This window comes from Propithecus coquereli, unplaced genomic scaffold (assembly GCF_000956105.1).
Source record: "Propithecus coquereli isolate 6110/MARCELLA unplaced genomic scaffold, Pcoq_1.0 Scaffold66, whole genome shotgun sequence".
Taxonomy (NCBI): Eukaryota; Metazoa; Chordata; class Mammalia; order Primates; family Indriidae; genus Propithecus; species Propithecus coquereli.
Genome location: NW_012152618.1, coordinates 10,169,955 through 10,186,081, shown reverse-complemented (window position 1 = coordinate 10,186,081; position 16,127 = coordinate 10,169,955). Strand labels below are relative to the sequence as shown.

The following is a 16,127-nucleotide window of genomic DNA, read 5'->3' as shown; positions in this document are numbered from 1 at the left end:
AGCTGGTAGGTTGCATGCCCTCCCTGAGCCTCAGTTCCCTCATCTGTAAAATGAGGATTAATAATATCTACCTCAAAGGGTTACTGTGAAGACTGAAATTTTAACAAGATAATATGTATGACATAGTAAGTGTGCAATAAACGTTTGTTTAAAGACTGACTTATTGTCACCATACACTTTAGAGAGTCAGGAGGCAAGGTGTGGCTGTCTGTTACCTTGTTTTGCAGACAAGTAAACTGAAGCTCAGAGATGAAGTGACATTCTCCAAGTTTCACTGTTATAAGGCCAAGGAGAGGCTGGAAACTGATATGAAGCCCAGATTATTTCTACCACTTCCTCTGAGAAGTCAGATCTGGGCAGAAACATGGGACAGGAGCTCAGGATGCAGGACCCAGCCCAGCCAGCGTAGGGGGAGCCCGAGTGGGAAACAGAGAGCCCCGGCAAGGCTGATGCCCGTCTTCACTCAGCGCAGGCAGTATTGTCACTGTGTGTCGAGTGCCTTCTGTTGAAGGGACTATGCCAGGTGATAAGAGAATTCTGAGATGAGGAAAGCTGACCCCATTCATTTATTCATTCATTCAGCAAACACCATCTGCAATAAACATTTGCAGAAAGAGTGACTTATTTTTGACGTCCTACGCTTTAGAGAGAGTAAAGAGGCCTACTCAGGAGGCAGGGTGTCATGGTCACATTTTGCTGGCCTCTGTGGGTTTTTGTGCTGAGCTCGGTGGACACAGCTGACTCAGGTCTCACATTCCATGTGGGAAACTAGTGATTGGCACTGTGACAGAGGAAGCCCAGAGGCGCCACCTAACCCAGCCTGGTCAGTGACATGCCAGGAAGTGCTGCTTGGAGGAGATGGCTGTGCTTCCCGTAGCAGTCAGTAGGAATTGGTGTGGGGGGAGATTTTCAGGCAGAGGGAGCAGCAAAGGAGGCTTGTTACATAGGAAGGAGGAAACGTGGGCGCAGCGTGGAGCAGAGGTTGGGTGCGTGGGCTCTGCAGTCAGCCTGACTGCCTTGCCTTCTGTCGTATGATCTTGGGCAAATCACTTCTCGCTCAAGTCCCCTCTGTGGGCCTCAGTTTGCTCATTTGTAAGACCTAGATAATAGCACCTGCCTCATAATATTGATGCAGAGATTACATGAGATAATCTGTAATGTGCAGTGCCTTGCACATTAGTCTTTAATAAACATTGGTTATTGTTGTTATTATTCTAATACAATAAAAAATAGTATGTGACAGGACCTAGAGGAGACCCAGGCAGGTCTTCTGAATCACAGATGGCTTCCTGGAGGAGGTCTTTCACACTGGCTTTGAAGAATGAGAAAGATTTCAGTAGACCTGGATAGGCATGTATAGGGAATGGTCAGCAGTTCCACTTGACTGAAACTCGAAGAACTAGGTAAGGAAGAATGGCAGACAGATGCTGCTGAGATGGGGGCGTCAAATCTGGGGCCATGGGTCTCAGCAGAGGAGCTTGAGGTTTATCCTGTAGGCATTGAGGAACCGTAGAAAAATCCCTGAGCAGGAGCAGGGCTATTTGATAGGTGTTGTCAGAAGATGTTTTTGCAAAGCAGTGTGGAGTGTGACCTGTGGGAGGAGACTGGACACTAGAGATCTATGGGGCATCTGTTCCCAGGTGGAGGTTATCAGGAACTGGGACCAAGGGTGGTGACCTTGGAATTGGGAGGAAGGGTACTCATGAGAGGCTTCTGCCATTGAATCTGCATGGGTCAGTGACTGACAATGCAAGCTGTGAGCAAGTAAGCCCCAGAGGTTTCAAACATGAAGAGCTGGAGGGAGAAGGCACTGGCAGGGAAGGAGGAGAACCAGGCTCTGTGTGTCAAGCATGGAGCTGCCTGGATCAGCACCGGTGCCGTGTTCTAGGTGCTGTTCTGTGTGCCAGGATATAGCAGGAAAAACAGACACAGGAACTGTCTTGGAGCTTATGTTCTAGTGGGGAGAGACAAGGGCTAAACCCCAGAGCATGAATAAAGCAAGGTACTGTAATTGCAAATAATGAGCACTAGAGAGGAGCTAAAACAGAGCGATGTGCTGAGACGTTGCAGATGGATGCTTAGGCTAGGCCATGGTGAGGAGGAGACATTTGGGCTGAAATCCAAATGACGAGGGGCCAGGGGGGAACGGGGTGCAGGGTGTGGGAGTGGGGAGGGCAGGTTTCAGAGGCTGGGGAGGTTGGGGCCAGGGGAGCGTGGCGGATAAAGGTGTTTCCAAACAGAGGGAACAGCAGGTGGGATGCTCTGAGCCAGGGAGGAGTGCAGGGTGAGGTGCAGGAAGGACACTGGCTGGACTGACGCACTGGGTGGAGAAGACTGACACACGGGCTTGGAGAGGGGAGGGGCAGGCCACAGAGGCTTTGGCTTGTCATGATGTGAAGTTTGGATTGGATTCTCAATATATTCGGAAGCCACTGGTTGTTTGTGTCTTTGTTTCGTGGTAAAATACACATAACATAAAATTTACCACTTAAACTATTTTTAAGTATACAGTTCAGAGGTGTTAAATATATTCACATTGTCACCCCCCATTCATCTACAGAGCTTTTTTTTTTTTTTTTTAGAGACGGGGTCTTGCCATGTTGTCCAGGCTAGAGCTCAGTGGCTACTCACAGGCTCAACTGCAGCTCACTGCAACCTTGTACTCCTAGGCTGAAGGAATCCTCCTGCCTTAGCCTCCCAAGTAGCTGGGACTACAGGTACATGCCACTGCACCCAGCTCCCAGAGCTTTTTTATTTTCCCCAACTGAAATTCTGCACCCAGGAAACACTAACTACCTATTCCTCCCTCTCCCCAGCCCCCAGCAACTACCATTTTCCTTTCTGTCTCTGAATTTGACTACTCTAGGGACCTCATGTAAACTTTACTACCTTAAACAATGTTAAGGTGATCTGATTGGCATTAAAAAAGTTGGCCGGGCGTGGTGGCTCACGCCTGTAATCCTAGCACTCTGGGAGGCCGAGGCGGGCGGATTGTTTGAGCTCAGGAGTTCGAAACCAGCCTGAGCAAGAGCGAGACCCCGTCTCTACTAAAAATAGAAAGAAATTAATCGGACAACTAAAAATATATAGAAAAAATTAGCCGGGCATGGTGGTAATCCCAGCTACTCGGGAGGCTGAGGCAGTAGGATCGCTTGAGCCCGGGAGTTTGAGGTTGCTGTGAGCTAGGCTGATGCCATGGCACTCACTCTAGCCCGGGAAACACAGTGAGACTCTGTCTCAAAAAAAAAAAAGTAAACCCACTCTGGCTGCTCTGAGAATGGACTGCAGCAGGGCAAGTAGAAAAAGAGTGGCAGACAAGCAGAGGTAAATGCTGGAAGTCGAACAGACAGGGCCTGTTCTGTTCATGGGCCGAGGGCATCAGAGGAGCCCAGGAGGATAGTTGGGTTTTTGGCTGAGTGAGGAGGAGGATGGAAGAGCCAGTTCCCAGGGTGGCCCTGGAGTGATGGCATTTAGAGATGACAGGAGCTCTTGGAGCTAATTCCATGTTTTAAGCAGGTTTGGGAAGCAGTGGGTGAAGAGGCTTCTTTATTGAAGACTGCCCTGCACTGTAATGCGCTAAAGAGGACTCTCCAAGGGGCATGGGGAAGAATGCGTGTTTTTTTTCCCACAGAACATCTCATGGGAATACTGTTCCACAGAATACATGCTCAGAAAGCTCAGCCAGAGAGAGGAGGGGACATACTTAAGGTCATGCGGTTGAGTTAGTGGCAGAGGTAGGCCTGGAACCCAAATCTCCTTATTTCCCAGTGAAGGCCCTTCCTCCTTCGCTGCACCAGGATGCACGGCCAGATGGATGGGAAAGGCAAAAGGCTGGGAGCCCAGAAACCAGCTAGGAGACACCAGGCTTAAATCAAGGGCCTGAGCAAGAGCAGCTCTCCAGTGAAAGCTGGTACAGGAGGCCTTTTGTGATGCTTCTGTCACCCTCCTTCCTGCGCAATTTCCCATACTTCCTAAATACCTGAATAACTTCCCACTCCCGATTACATGACCTCTAAACATAAGCCTCTTATTTATTTCACAATACTTATCATAGCCTGTCATTTAAATTTTTCTTTCTGCATTTATAAGACAATATGGAATGGAATTGCACAAATGGCCAGAAGCAGCTCTTCTAACCACCTGGGTCTCTGCTTCTTGCACTACTCCATGTTACAACTCCATCTTGGTAACCTGGCCTAAAACCCCACTTCTCTCTAGCTGCTGAAATTTTTCCTTCAATAATTTGAGGCATTCCTGCAAGGCTTCTGGAGTCAGACTGCCTGGGTTTGAATCCTGGTAACTTACTAGCTATGTGGCCCGGAGCAAGGTAACCTCTCTGGGCCTTAGCTTCCTGATCATTAAGAGTACCTATCTCTGAAGTGTTGTGAAGGTTAAATGAATTAACGGGTTAGAGCACTTAGAACAGAGTTGAACTACCTAGGAAATGATCAATCAAGGTAAACTAATACTAATCTTTTTAGTCATATCACAGCATCAACTGCAGTTCTTGTATGGTTTGGAGAGTTTGGGATTGGGAAATCTGAAGCATATTTAAAGAGGAGCATTAACACAAAGAGATCTGATGTCCAGTAACTCATCTAATTTTTTTTTTTTTTTTTTGAGACAGAGTCTTGCTCTGTTGCTTGGGCTAGAGTGCCGTGGTGTCAGCCTAGCTCACAGCAACCTCAAACTCCTGGGTTCAAGCGATCCTTCTGCCTCAGTCTCCCGAGTAGCTGGGACTACAGGCATGCGCCACCATGCCCGGCTAATTTTTTCCTGTATATATATTTTTAGTTGTCCAGATAATTTCTTTCTATTTTTAGTAGAGACAGGGTCTTGCTCTTGCTCAGGCTGGTCTTGAACTCCTGACCTTGAGCGATCCACCCGCCTCGGCCTCCCAGAGTGCTAGGATTACAGGTGTGAGCCACCGCGCCCGGCCTCATCTAATTTTTTTATACAATCATAACTTATTCATTTATTTCTTTCTTGGGACAGGGTCTTGCTCTGTTGCCAAGGGTAGAGTGTAGTGGTGTCATCATAGCTCACTGCAGCCTCAAACTCCTGGGCTCAAGCGATCCTCCTACCTCAGTCGCCCGAATAGCAGGGACTACAGACACAGGCCACCATGCCTGGTTAGCTTCTGTATTTTTTGTAGAGACAGGGTCTTGCTCTGTCGCCTGGGCTAGAGTACAGTGGTGTCATCATAGCTCACTGCAACTTCAAATTCCTGGGTTCAAGCAATTCTCTTGCCTCAGTCTCCCAAGTAACTAGGACTACAGGTGCGCACCACAACGCATGGTTAATTTTTCTACTTTTCGTTTGGGGGGGGTCTCACTCTTGCTTAGGCTGGTCTCGAACTCCCGGCCTCAAGCGATCCTCCCACCTCTGCCTCCCACAGTGCTAAGATTACAGGCTTGAGCTGCCATGCCTGGCTAACTTTTTTTTAAATTTTTAAATCATAACTTAATAAATTAAAAATCCAGTTCATTTTGACGTGGTCAGCAGGGGTCAGCAAATTCGAAGTGTTCACACTGCTTTTCTGGAACAGGCCTGGAGGGGGCGGTGCGAAGCGGTGGAAAAGGCTGGCGTTTTGGACTCTGAAGACCTGGAATCACTAACCGGCTGTCCGACCTTGGGTAACGAATGGGCTTCGGTTCTCTCTTCTGCAAAATGACTCCGAACTCTAAGGAATTGAAATCTAGGGCACGGTGTCCTGTGTTAAAGAGCTAGTAAGTGTGTGGAAATATAAATGGCTAGACTATCTCTGGAAGAATATTTAAGAAACTGTTAATAGAGGAATAGGGTGGGAGGAGACGTCACTAAATATTCTTCCGTACCTTGTAAATGAAAAAAAAATCGTTTTGATAAATGAACGAGTTTGCCAGAATTATATATTTTTAAAGATTCAGTCACTGAGTGAGCCTTCTCGCGCGATTGGGAGGCAGACATCAGGCCGGCGGCCCCCGGAATCCCGGCTCTGTCACTCTCTCCTAGAGCCCTCACAGCCGCCCGCGTTCAGACGCCTGAGCCTCGCCCTGCCCCGCTCGGCCTGAGCTCGGACGCCGACGCGGCCACGGCCATCTTAACTATGGGCAGGGCGCTGCCAAGGCCGCTTAAGAGGAACAGCAAGGGACAACTCGAAGGGGAACGAACAAGGTCACCAACACCAGGTCGACATTCAAGCTGTTAAAAGTATTTTTCTAGCACGAGAAGAGGCTAGAGTGTTGCCCTTTTTTCCGAGGGCGCTATTTTCTTGGCCCCCGGAACCACCGAGTTCGCATAACTGGTTGTTTCTCGCTGTCCTAGAGCGGAGCCACCCAAAGCTACTTCCTGTCTCGGGGCCCCGAGAATCCCCTCCACCCCATCCACAGACCGAATCCTCTGCCTCCCTCCTCCGGGCTTCCTGTGCTTGTACCTGGGAAAGCTGGCGGGACCCAGAAGGGGAAAGAGCCCGAGGGCTGACAGCTTCGCGGACGTGGCTGTGCACTTCTCCCTGGAGCAGTGGGAGTGTCTGCGGCTCAGGGCTGTACACGTCCTGTACCGGGGCGTGACTCGGGAAACCTAGGGCCTCAGGGCGCTCTCGGTGAGGCCCAACCGGGTCGGATCTCTGAAAAGGGAAGGGGGGTGGGTGGAGTGGATGCCTGAATCGCCCCACTCCTGCCCCGGGTCTCCATTTCCTGTCATCCTGCCACATCAGCCTCACTGAAATTTGTAACAGCCTTCCCTGCTTCCTCCTCCAGTGGCTCCCCAAGGGCCTCTTGCAAAAAGTTCGGAGGCTATGTGCCACAACGGTCCTCAAGGCTCAGTAACCTCAAATTCAAACCCAATCTTTCCCTCCAGGCAAGCGATCTCATTTAGCTCCAGCTAAATGGAATCTTTGTTTTCCAGACTGTCTCTAGCTTAACTAGCCTTTGAGCCTTTACTTTTGCTATTGTGCTCTATATAGGCTACCTACACCTCCAAATCTAACCCAACCTTCAATGCCCTCAAATGCTATCTCCAAGAAATTCCACCAGAAGCCTTTCTGTCCCATGCTAGGCGCCTCCTCACAAGTGTGGCTCTATGCTAATCTGTATAGCCCCCAGTACGATCTGCCCAAAAGGTCTTCTCCAAACTCGGGCCAGCTGAATTCATACCCTGTATATCTCTCCCCTAGCTTAGTATAAACTTATTGTGCAGGAACTTTTATCTTGTTCACCAATGTCTTCAACACCCAGAACATCTAAAACAATGCCTGGCTCACAAAGAGGTGCCCAGTACATTTTCATCAAATGAATGCATAGGTAGTCTTAGGATGTTTCTTGAGTGATCAGTGTTCTTCCCCAGGCTTCCAAGACCCCAAACCAACCCTCATCTCCTGGGTGGAGGAGTTCCAGCTGGGGGCTACAAACACTCAGGATCCCCAGGAAGGAGGAAGCCAGAAAAGTGAGAAATGGGGGTGATGTCCCAGTTCCAGCTAGAAGGGAAAATGTTTTGTTGAGCAAGAAACGCTATCCACATGTTCCTTGTTGCCGTTGACACTAATTTTTGCTAAACTGAATTTTTGACACCCACTGGAGGCTGGGATTGACCTTCTCTTTCTTACTTAATTGGATTTGAGACATCCAGGGGTACCATGATCAGGCCACATTGTATGAATCATCCAATTCAGTGGCAGTGTGTGAATTCAAGTTCAGGATGGGCCAGGCATGGTGGCTCACGCCTGTAATTCTAGCACTCTGGGAGGCTGGCTGAGGAGGGAGGATCGCTTGAGCTCAGTTTGAGACCAGCCTGAGCAAGAGTGAGACTCTCTCTCTCCTGAAAAAGTTCAGGATGGAGGCAGTTCACCTCTGCAGGTCCCTAGGCCTGATAACAGCTGCTCCTCTGGTTAGCCTTGAAGTGTGTGGGAATCTCCCTGCCTGGTGAGCCCCTCAATTGGCCAGCACAGTCCGGGGGTGGGGGGTGGGTTCTAGGGCCTAGGTACCCATCTGAATACTTCTGCTGTTGTGAAGGTTGAATCTATCACCTGCATATGAGTAAGCCTTGGGGAGTTGACAGGGCCAGAGGTAAGTTTTGAATATGCTGCTTCCCAATGGCCATTCCGAAAAATGATACATTTGGAAGGAGCCAGCAGAGATAATCTATTTGGGAGTTGTCATGAGCCCTGGCGTCAGAGACACTGACCTATTTCCTGAGCCTCTGGCCAAGGCTCCCTGTAACCAGGCCTCCCCTAAGCCCTCAGTCTGCACGTGGCCTCAACACCTGGCACTCTCCTGGCACCCTCATTCCTGTGCCAAGCATGTTCAGCCTTCACCAATACCTTCAGCCTAGCTCAGTGTCTTCCAGGGAGTGAGTGACCCTTTGTGGACAGCTAGTGCAGTGCCTGCTTCTCCCACAGTGAATGCCTCTAATGCTACCTGCTGACCCAAAGGGGCAGGTACTCTCCACCTTTTCCACCATGGGCAGTGCTTCAGCCTGAGGTGCCAGTTGGGGCCACTGACCTGGTGTTGTGGGCATCAGGGGCTGAGCCCGAGGGATGCGAATTCTGTCCCTGGTTCTTCCCTAGGAGGGTCCAGACCCCTAGAGAGCTTCCAACACTACCCAGAACTCTACCTAGGCCTGGGGGTGCTGAGGGGTGGGTGCTGACAAATGACAGAATGCCATTGCTCTTAAGGGCAGTTTTCACTTTTGTCTTGTGTCCTTCAGGGGCCTGAGAGGGCTAGGGCTGGGTCGAAACCCCCCTGGGCAACTCTGCATCCTCAGCCTTTCTGACCTGCCTTCCAACAAACCTTTCTCCTTGGCCAGGCTGACCCCTTCCAAGCTTTTTGTCTTCTCTCCCTGCCCCTCCCTGCTTTCTGCTGTGATCAGCTCTTGCTACTTGCACAGCTCCCCTGGCAGTGGGGAGAAGCATCCACCAGCTGCAAGGTGTCAGGCTGAAGCCTAAGGGAGGCCTTTGAAAGGAGGCAGGCAGACGAGCTCCAGGCCAGACACGAGACCTACCCCAAAGGTGAAGTCCTTTCCACAAAGTGTGTGAAATGCTGTGATTGATTTAGCCAGCCAGAAGAAAAATATCAGGTCTTCCTAGGGCACAGTGTTTATGAAGGCATGTGGGAGCACAGTAGGCAGTCAATAAATGTTAGAAGAAGGTTTGTGGGAAGAGGTGGTGACATTTACTGAGGTAAAGACCAGGGGGAGCAGTTCAGTTTGAGCCATGCAGAGTCCGAGGTTCTTGTGGGACATCCCTGCAGGGGCAGGGAGGTGGGTGGGTCTGTGATGGGGAGCTGGAGAGCCAGACTACAGCAAGAGGTAGTACCTAGATCTTGGGGAGGCATCCTGCATAGCATGTGGGGAACAAGTAAGCTTGTAGGAAAGAGGAGCCTTGTGACCTTCCGCACACCTTACCCTGCTCTCTCCCGGTGCCTCCACGACCTAGGAACATCCAGAATTTCAGCCTCTAACCAGCTTATAATAGAGAAGATTCTCTTGTAAACTTTCCATTTTTTTCTTTACCCTCAACGTTAGGAAAGGCTGCTGTCACCAGTTGTGTTTTTTTTTGTTGTTGTTGTTGTTTTGAGACAGAGTCTCGCTCTGTTGCCCAGGCTAGAGTGCTGTGGTGTCAGCTTGCTCACAGCAACCACAGACTCCTGGGCTCAGGGGATCCTCCTGCCTCAGCCTCCCGAGTAGCTGGGACTACAGGCATGTACCATCATGCCTGGCTAATTTTTTCTATTTTTAGTAAAGATGGAATGGCAGTGTGTGTGTCTCACTCTTGCTCAGGCTGGTCTCAAACTCCTGACCTCAAGCGATCCTCCCGCCTCTGCCTCCCAGAGTGCTGGGATTACAGGCGTGAGCCACCGTACCCAGCCTGGTCACCCAGATTGTGAGATAAGGAGGACAGAACGAGAGAGTGATGGTCGTCCGGTAATGATGGGCTCGAGCCCGATTATTAACGGTCCAGAGACAAAAACTAACGTCCGAATTCCCCGTAGCCGAGCGGCTGGCCACCTCCCGCGGGGCGCTCCTTTATTCCTGTAAACCCGGGCGGAGTCTCGCGGCTGCCTGCCCGGTCTGGAGCTGCTCGGCGGGTTTTCAGGACTGGCGCTTGTAGCCGCGGCGGCCATCTTGGGTGATGGCACGAAGACAAAGCGACCCGTAGATACCGGGGGGGGGGCGGGCGGGGCGTCACCGTGGGGCACGACTGCGTGGGAGCAAAGTTCGAGAGGCCGCGTTGCCGCCATTTTTTATGACAGCATCTTCCAGTCCTGATTATGCCCTCGCAGCCACCCGCTTTTGGTTTTCATCCACTCTAGTGGCCCGTGAGAGGCCGGTGCCTGCTCTCGCGCGGCCCTGATGACAGCCCTCCGACCCCTGGGCCCAGGCTGCTGGGTGTTCTTGAGCGCCGGAGGCTCCACAAACCCAGGCTCGGCAAGGGGAGGTGGCTGGCCCGCCGCCGGGGCTGGCAGTTCCCATGGCGCCGCCTCTAGCCCCGCTCCCCGCCTTAGAACCAAACGGGGCCGGGTCCGAGTGGAGGAAGCCCTGGGCCGTGAGATTCGCGGACGTGGCCGTGTACTTCTCTCCGGAGGAGTGGGGGTGTCTGCGGCCAGCGCAGAGGGCCCTGTATCGGGACGTGATGCGGGAGACCTACGGCCACCTGGGCGCGCTCGGTGAGGCCCGACCTGCACGCCTGGGCCACATCCCCGTGTGCCCTGCCCCGTCTGGGTCCTGCACGTGGAGTGGGAGGCCCTGGGCTCCCCTGTATGGGCGGCCTTCCCGCAGTGTGAGCTTTGCCTTCTTCTTCCCCAGGAGTCGGAGGCACCAAGCCGGCGCTCATCTCCTGGGTGGAGGAAGAGGCTGAACTGTGGGGTCTGGATGCCCAGGATCCGGAGGTGGCGAAGTGTACGACAGAAGCGGACCCAGGTGAAGTATCGGATCCTCAGTCCCATGGGGATTTCTCCATGCCTGGCCCATCCCGGTGTCCTCTGCCAAGTCCAGTTAGTAGCTTAGCAGCTTCCCTGCGTTGCCTTCCCAGCTAGGCCAGGCCGTTATGCCTGGCCCCTGATGCAGCCTAGAAAGCGGCTGTGATTGTGACGTGGTCCTGCCACACCTGCCTCTCCACGCCCAGCTCTCGGCCTCTGGCTCCTCACATCTAAACTCTGTGGACTGTATCTCTACATCACCTCCCTGTGTTTTCCTACAGCTGGCACCTCTGGCCACCTGGCTTTCCCTGTTTTCTACTTTCAGTTCCTCTTGTCAACCTTTGCAGAGTGCCCAGCCCCGCTGAACTCACCAGTGCTGGCCACTTTCATGCCTTTCTTTGCTCCATTCCTGCTGGAGCATCCTCAAGTGTCCACTCATCCTTCATGATCCAGCTCGGATGTTGTTATCTCTCCCTTCCCTCCTAGGGACATTGCCCCAGCTCTGAGAAGCATATACTGTTCCTTCCTTCCCCTCCTCTTTCTGTCTCTGCAGCTGAGGAAAAAGTGTCACTCCCAGCTTCCCTGCTGCACTGAGTCCCAGGGGCAGCCATGGGTCCAGAAGGCGGCTGTATCTAAGAGACTTGTTTGTCACCATGTGGGGTGTGGGATTGAAGGACCAGGACGAGCCAGAGTCTGAGCTCTCCCCTTATCTCCCAGCAGATTCCAGAAACAAGGAAGAGAAAAGACCAAGGGAAGGGACTGAAGCACTGGAGAAGACCCTTCCGGTGGCTGCCCGGCCTCTTGGGCTGAAGGCTCCCCAGCTCCCCTCTGCTGGGTTCCCTTATGGTTTGGAGCAGGCGTCCAAGGTGTCTCGCCGGGGTCGTCCCCCGCTCTGTGCCCACCCCCCTGTCCCACGAGCAGACAAGCGCCATGGCTGCTACATGTGCGGGAAGAGCTTTGCCTGGCGCTCCACGCTGGTGGAGCACCTCTACAGCCACACAGGCGAGAAGCCCTTCCGCTGCCCTGACTGCGGCAAGGGCTTCAGCCAGGCTTCCTCCCTCAGCAAGCACCGGGCCACCCACCGAGGGGAGCGGCCCCACCGCTGCCCTGACTGTGGCCGGGCCTTCACCCAGCGCTCTGCCCTCACCACCCACCTGCGGGTCCACACTGGCGAGAAGCCCTACCGCTGTGCTGACTGTGGCCGCTGCTTCAGCCAGAGCTCTGCCCTCTACCAGCACCAGCGGGTGCACAGTGGCGAGACTCCCTTCCCCTGCCCGGACTGTGGCCGCGCCTTCGCCCATGCTTCAGACCTTCGGCGCCACGTGCGCACCCACACGGGCGAGAAGCCCTACCCATGCCCAGACTGCGGGCGCTGCTTCCGCCAGAGCTCGGAGATGGCAGCCCACAGGCGCACTCACAGTGGCGAGCGCCCCTACCCATGTCCTCAGTGTGGCAGGTGCTTTGGCCAGAAATCAGCCATGGCCAAGCACCAGTGGGTCCATCGGCCAGGGGCCAGGGGGCGCAGGGGCCGGGGTGCTAGTGGGCTGTCTGTGCCCCTAGCTCCTGGCCGAGGGGACCTGGACCCACCTGTGGGCTTCCAGCTCTACCCAGAGATATTCCAGGAGTGTGGGAGGTGGCCTCAAAAGTGACAAGGGAAAGGGTAAAGCTCTAGACATTGCCTGAGGCCGAAGATGGGCTCAGGGGCCTGAGCCTCTGGCAGCCTGCAGGGAGGGCTAAGGATTCTTGGCAAGAGCTGGGCCTGGGGCATGAGCACAGTTGCATCGTAGGCCCTCACCAGCTTCATCTGCTGACACCTTGCTCCCTCCTGCCCCAGACCAGAGGTTCCCTTTGCTGAGGCAGGGTTGAGGTAAGAACCCCCACTAATCCTCCATATGGGGAAGCAAAGGCTGTTTCTTAGCTCAGAAGTGTTAAAGGGAGAACCTCATTTTACCCATTGTGTTTTTATTGCACAAGTTAAAAACCGATGGCCATGTACTGAATGTATTTATGTATTTATTTTGGCCCAGGCAGTGTTTTTAAGTGTAATGAATTTGTAGTCAAGATTTAAAAGTCGGGATATTTTACACAAAAATCCCAGTTTCTGGCTTCTCTTGAAAAATCCAAAGATTTGGCAACTCAACCCAAGCTCCCACAAAACCACAGTTGATGGGAGCCGGGCAGCAGCTGCCCATGCGGTCCTGCCACTCCTTGGCGGCTCAAACCAAGCATCGGCGCCAGTCATCATGGCTCGCTTTTAGTGTTTTTGGTGTTTTTCTTAAAGTAGAGCAAAGAAGAACGTGAAGTATTTTTTGAACCCACATATCTGCCAAAGCAGGCTGTCTCCACCTGGCATTTCCCACTCATCTGTCCGACCTGCTGGGCTCCTGTGGTCATTTGAATTTGCAAACTGTGGCCTACAGCATTGAGGGTTTCTGGGCTCGGAGAGAAAGGATGGCAGGTAGAAAGCACATATGTGACATGGCAGCAGGAGAAAAGTAAAAGCAGCCTTTATTTTAGATCTTGGCTTGTATCACATTTTATGGTTTACAGAGCACTATCTCCTCTATCAGTGCATTTCACCCTCGTAAGTGCCTGGGGAAGGAAGCAACTTGCTGAAGAGTCAGTCAGGATTGAATCTTTCATCCCAAACCAAGTGATATGTCTGCTGTGCCACAGTCCCACTCTCGGCTGACTGGCAATTTTTGAAGGGGAAGACCCCAGCATTCTCTGCAGTCCTCCTTGGGCACCCTGAGGTCTTCTTAGACACCCTAGAACCAGCGAGGAGGGTCTCATCACATTTTTGAAGTGGAGGAGATCTTAGCTTTCCCAATCTTTTGTAGTTGGGGACACTGAGACCAGGGAAGGTCGAGCAATCTGTCCAAGATCATACACCTAGTGAGACTCCAGGCTTCTTAGCTTACTGCTGTCTCTACCACATCACTCCTGAGTTCCTTGCCAGTGGTGAGCCAGGTTCTGGGGGCATCTGCCCACTCCCTGTAGTAATACCCATGCACTGAGCTAGATTGGGACAGACTAGTCAAGTGTCAGCAAAGCCCAGGTACCAGATGAGTTTGACAAAACAGACACGTGAAAGACCAAGGCAATAGAGAAACCAGCCAGAGATGAGAGTCCCAAGGCAAACGAGCAAAGCTTGTATCTTTGCTGTCTTTGGGTATCCACCATCATGAACAGAAGGGGACTAGGCCAGGAACATTTGGGGTTAGATTTATAGCCAAAGGGGACTGTGCCCATCTGTATTCTCAAACTCTATACAGAATCCCTCACCTGTCACCTGTGACTCCATTACCCATCTACCACTAATTCCTTTGTGGTCAGAGACCTACCTTGTCCTCGTAATGGAAGCTGCCAGCCATGGGCAGAGCCTGTCCTGCCTCTGGACAGGGCAACACTTCACCTCAGAGAGGAGTAAGTAGCAAGGGCCTATGTCTTCTGCTGGCCTTTGTGCCCTTGCCTTATTCGCCCGTCTCGGCTCTGTGTCTGGCCTACCTAGGGAGGAAGAAACCAGACTTAGCAACCTGGAGAAACTTCTAAGAAAGGTAGAAAATTTAGAGAAAAGGCACTGTTCAGGCGAAGTAATGAACTCACTTGATTTCAACCTCATTTTCAAATTTCCTGCCACCAAGTCCTCCCTCACCCTAAGCTTTTCTGGGTGTGCCAGACTTGTGTGCCACCTTGTCACAAGGGGCATTTGGGGTGAGAAGAGGCACCGTGGCAGTAGGAGCAACCTTTGTGCCAGCTTTTAATTCCCAGCATACAACCTCATCCCCTCCCCTAGCCCTCGGCGCTGCCTGGGGAGAGCTCGGTTGTCAACACCAGTTCTCAGCCCAGACTCAAAGCCAGATCTGGACCTGTCTTCAGCTTGCTGATTAAAGGTGCCATAATTACTACTTAGAGATCTCTGAGTACTTTGAAGCTTAGGGCCCAGAAACCAGACCCAGCTCCTCTGTTTCCTGCCCCCATGACCCAGCTTCCCACCATTTTGTCAATTTTTTAGTGTCCTGAAACCCCTAAGCCTCAGCCCCTTCATTCTGAGCTCCTCGTTTCTTGGCATGGATACTTTTATCAAAGGCCGGGCTCCCTTTTATCTCTGCTACCACAGGTCTTTGAGGCTCAGCTGCAGAAGCAGTTTAAGCCTGGAAGAGGGTTTTCCCAGGGCTGCATTGGTGCATTGGGGGAAATGTTTTTCTGCACTGGACAGAATAAGCCCCACGCTAATGACCAGCCAGAGTGAGAAGCGAAGGCCATGGCCATATGGCCCACCCCTAGTTTGTCCAGGGCATTTAATAATGAAGGTAGAGTGCAGGCGCGGTGGCTCACACCTATAATCCTAGCACTCTGGGAGGCTGAGTCCGCAGGATTGCTTGAGGTCAGGAGTTCGAGACCAGCCTGAGCAAAAGTGAGACCCCATCTCTACTAAATATGGAAAAATTAGCCAGGCGTGGTGGTACATGTCTGTAGTCCCAGCTACTCAGGAGAATGAGAGAGGAGGATCACTTGAACCAAGGAGTTTGAGGTTGCAGTGAGCTATGATGACAGCACTGCACTCTACCCAGGGAGACGAGCAAGACTCTGTCTTAAAATAAGTAAATAAATAAATAAAAATAAATGAAATAAATAAAATGAAGGTAGGTATTAATCTGAGCTCCATAGACTCCTAAAATTCCCTGGAATGTTTATGTATGTGTGTCTTTCTAGGAATAGGCCATGCAAAGAGGTTTATGACCCAAAGAAGGTGAAACCTACTCTAGGTCATTATTTCCAAAGTAAGGCTCTCTGCCACAGAATCACATGGGGTATCTTTGAAAAATGTGTAGCTGTCTCCCTGGGCCTGCTCCTTGCCTATTGAATCAGAATCTCCAGGGATGGAATTTTAGGCCTGCAAAAGTTTGAGAGAACCTGAACTCTGAACAAAATGGTATTTTCTAATTGCTCTTAGTTTTGCAAGAGTACTGGTTGGTCCCAGGGCCTGTCCCAAATGTCAGGCCAGGGGTTGACCTACTCACACACAAAGATTTCCATTTCCTTTGTTCTTCCCAAAGGGCCTGTGCTGTGGTTGGTCTCCTCTTGGGTAGCTGGAATCATGTTGAATATACTGGGGTATCTCTTCTGGCATCCAAATGAAGGCCTTTTAGAGGGCTTGTCCTTTGCATGCAGGAAGGGAGCAGTGCATGCAGAAGTCCCTGTCACACCAAGAACCTTTGTGAGTGCTCT

The 16,127-nt window shown here is 51.9% G+C and overlaps 1 protein-coding gene across 1 annotated transcript; it reads left to right on the top strand.

Moving 5' to 3' along the window:
• The first annotated feature begins 10,226 nt into the window (after positions 1-10,226).
• On the top strand, positions 10,227-13,412 carry LOC105823218 (zinc finger protein 764-like). The gene is made up of 3 exons (XM_012660369.1): positions 10,227-10,643; positions 10,783-10,896; positions 11,616-13,412. The coding sequence occupies exons 1-3, from the start codon at positions 10,448-10,450 to the stop codon at positions 12,542-12,544; spliced, it is 1,239 nt and encodes a 412-aa protein (XP_012515823.1). The 5' UTR covers positions 10,227-10,447; the 3' UTR covers positions 12,545-13,412.
• Positions 13,413-16,127: the final 2,715 nt, after the last annotated feature.

Excerpts from the sequence above, each read along its gene's own strand:
- LOC105823218 (XM_012660369.1), top strand. The coding sequence starts at position 10,448 with ATGGCGCCGCCTCTAGCCCCGCTCCCCGCCTTAGAACCAAACGGGGCC. Across the intron at positions 10,644-10,782 it reads CGGCCACCTGGGCGCGCTCG|GAGTCGGAGGCACCAAGCCG; the intron begins GTGAGGCCCGAC and ends CTTCTTCCCCAG. Across the intron at positions 10,897-11,615 it reads TACGACAGAAGCGGACCCAG|ATTCCAGAAACAAGGAAGAG; the intron begins GTGAAGTATCGG and ends ATCTCCCAGCAG.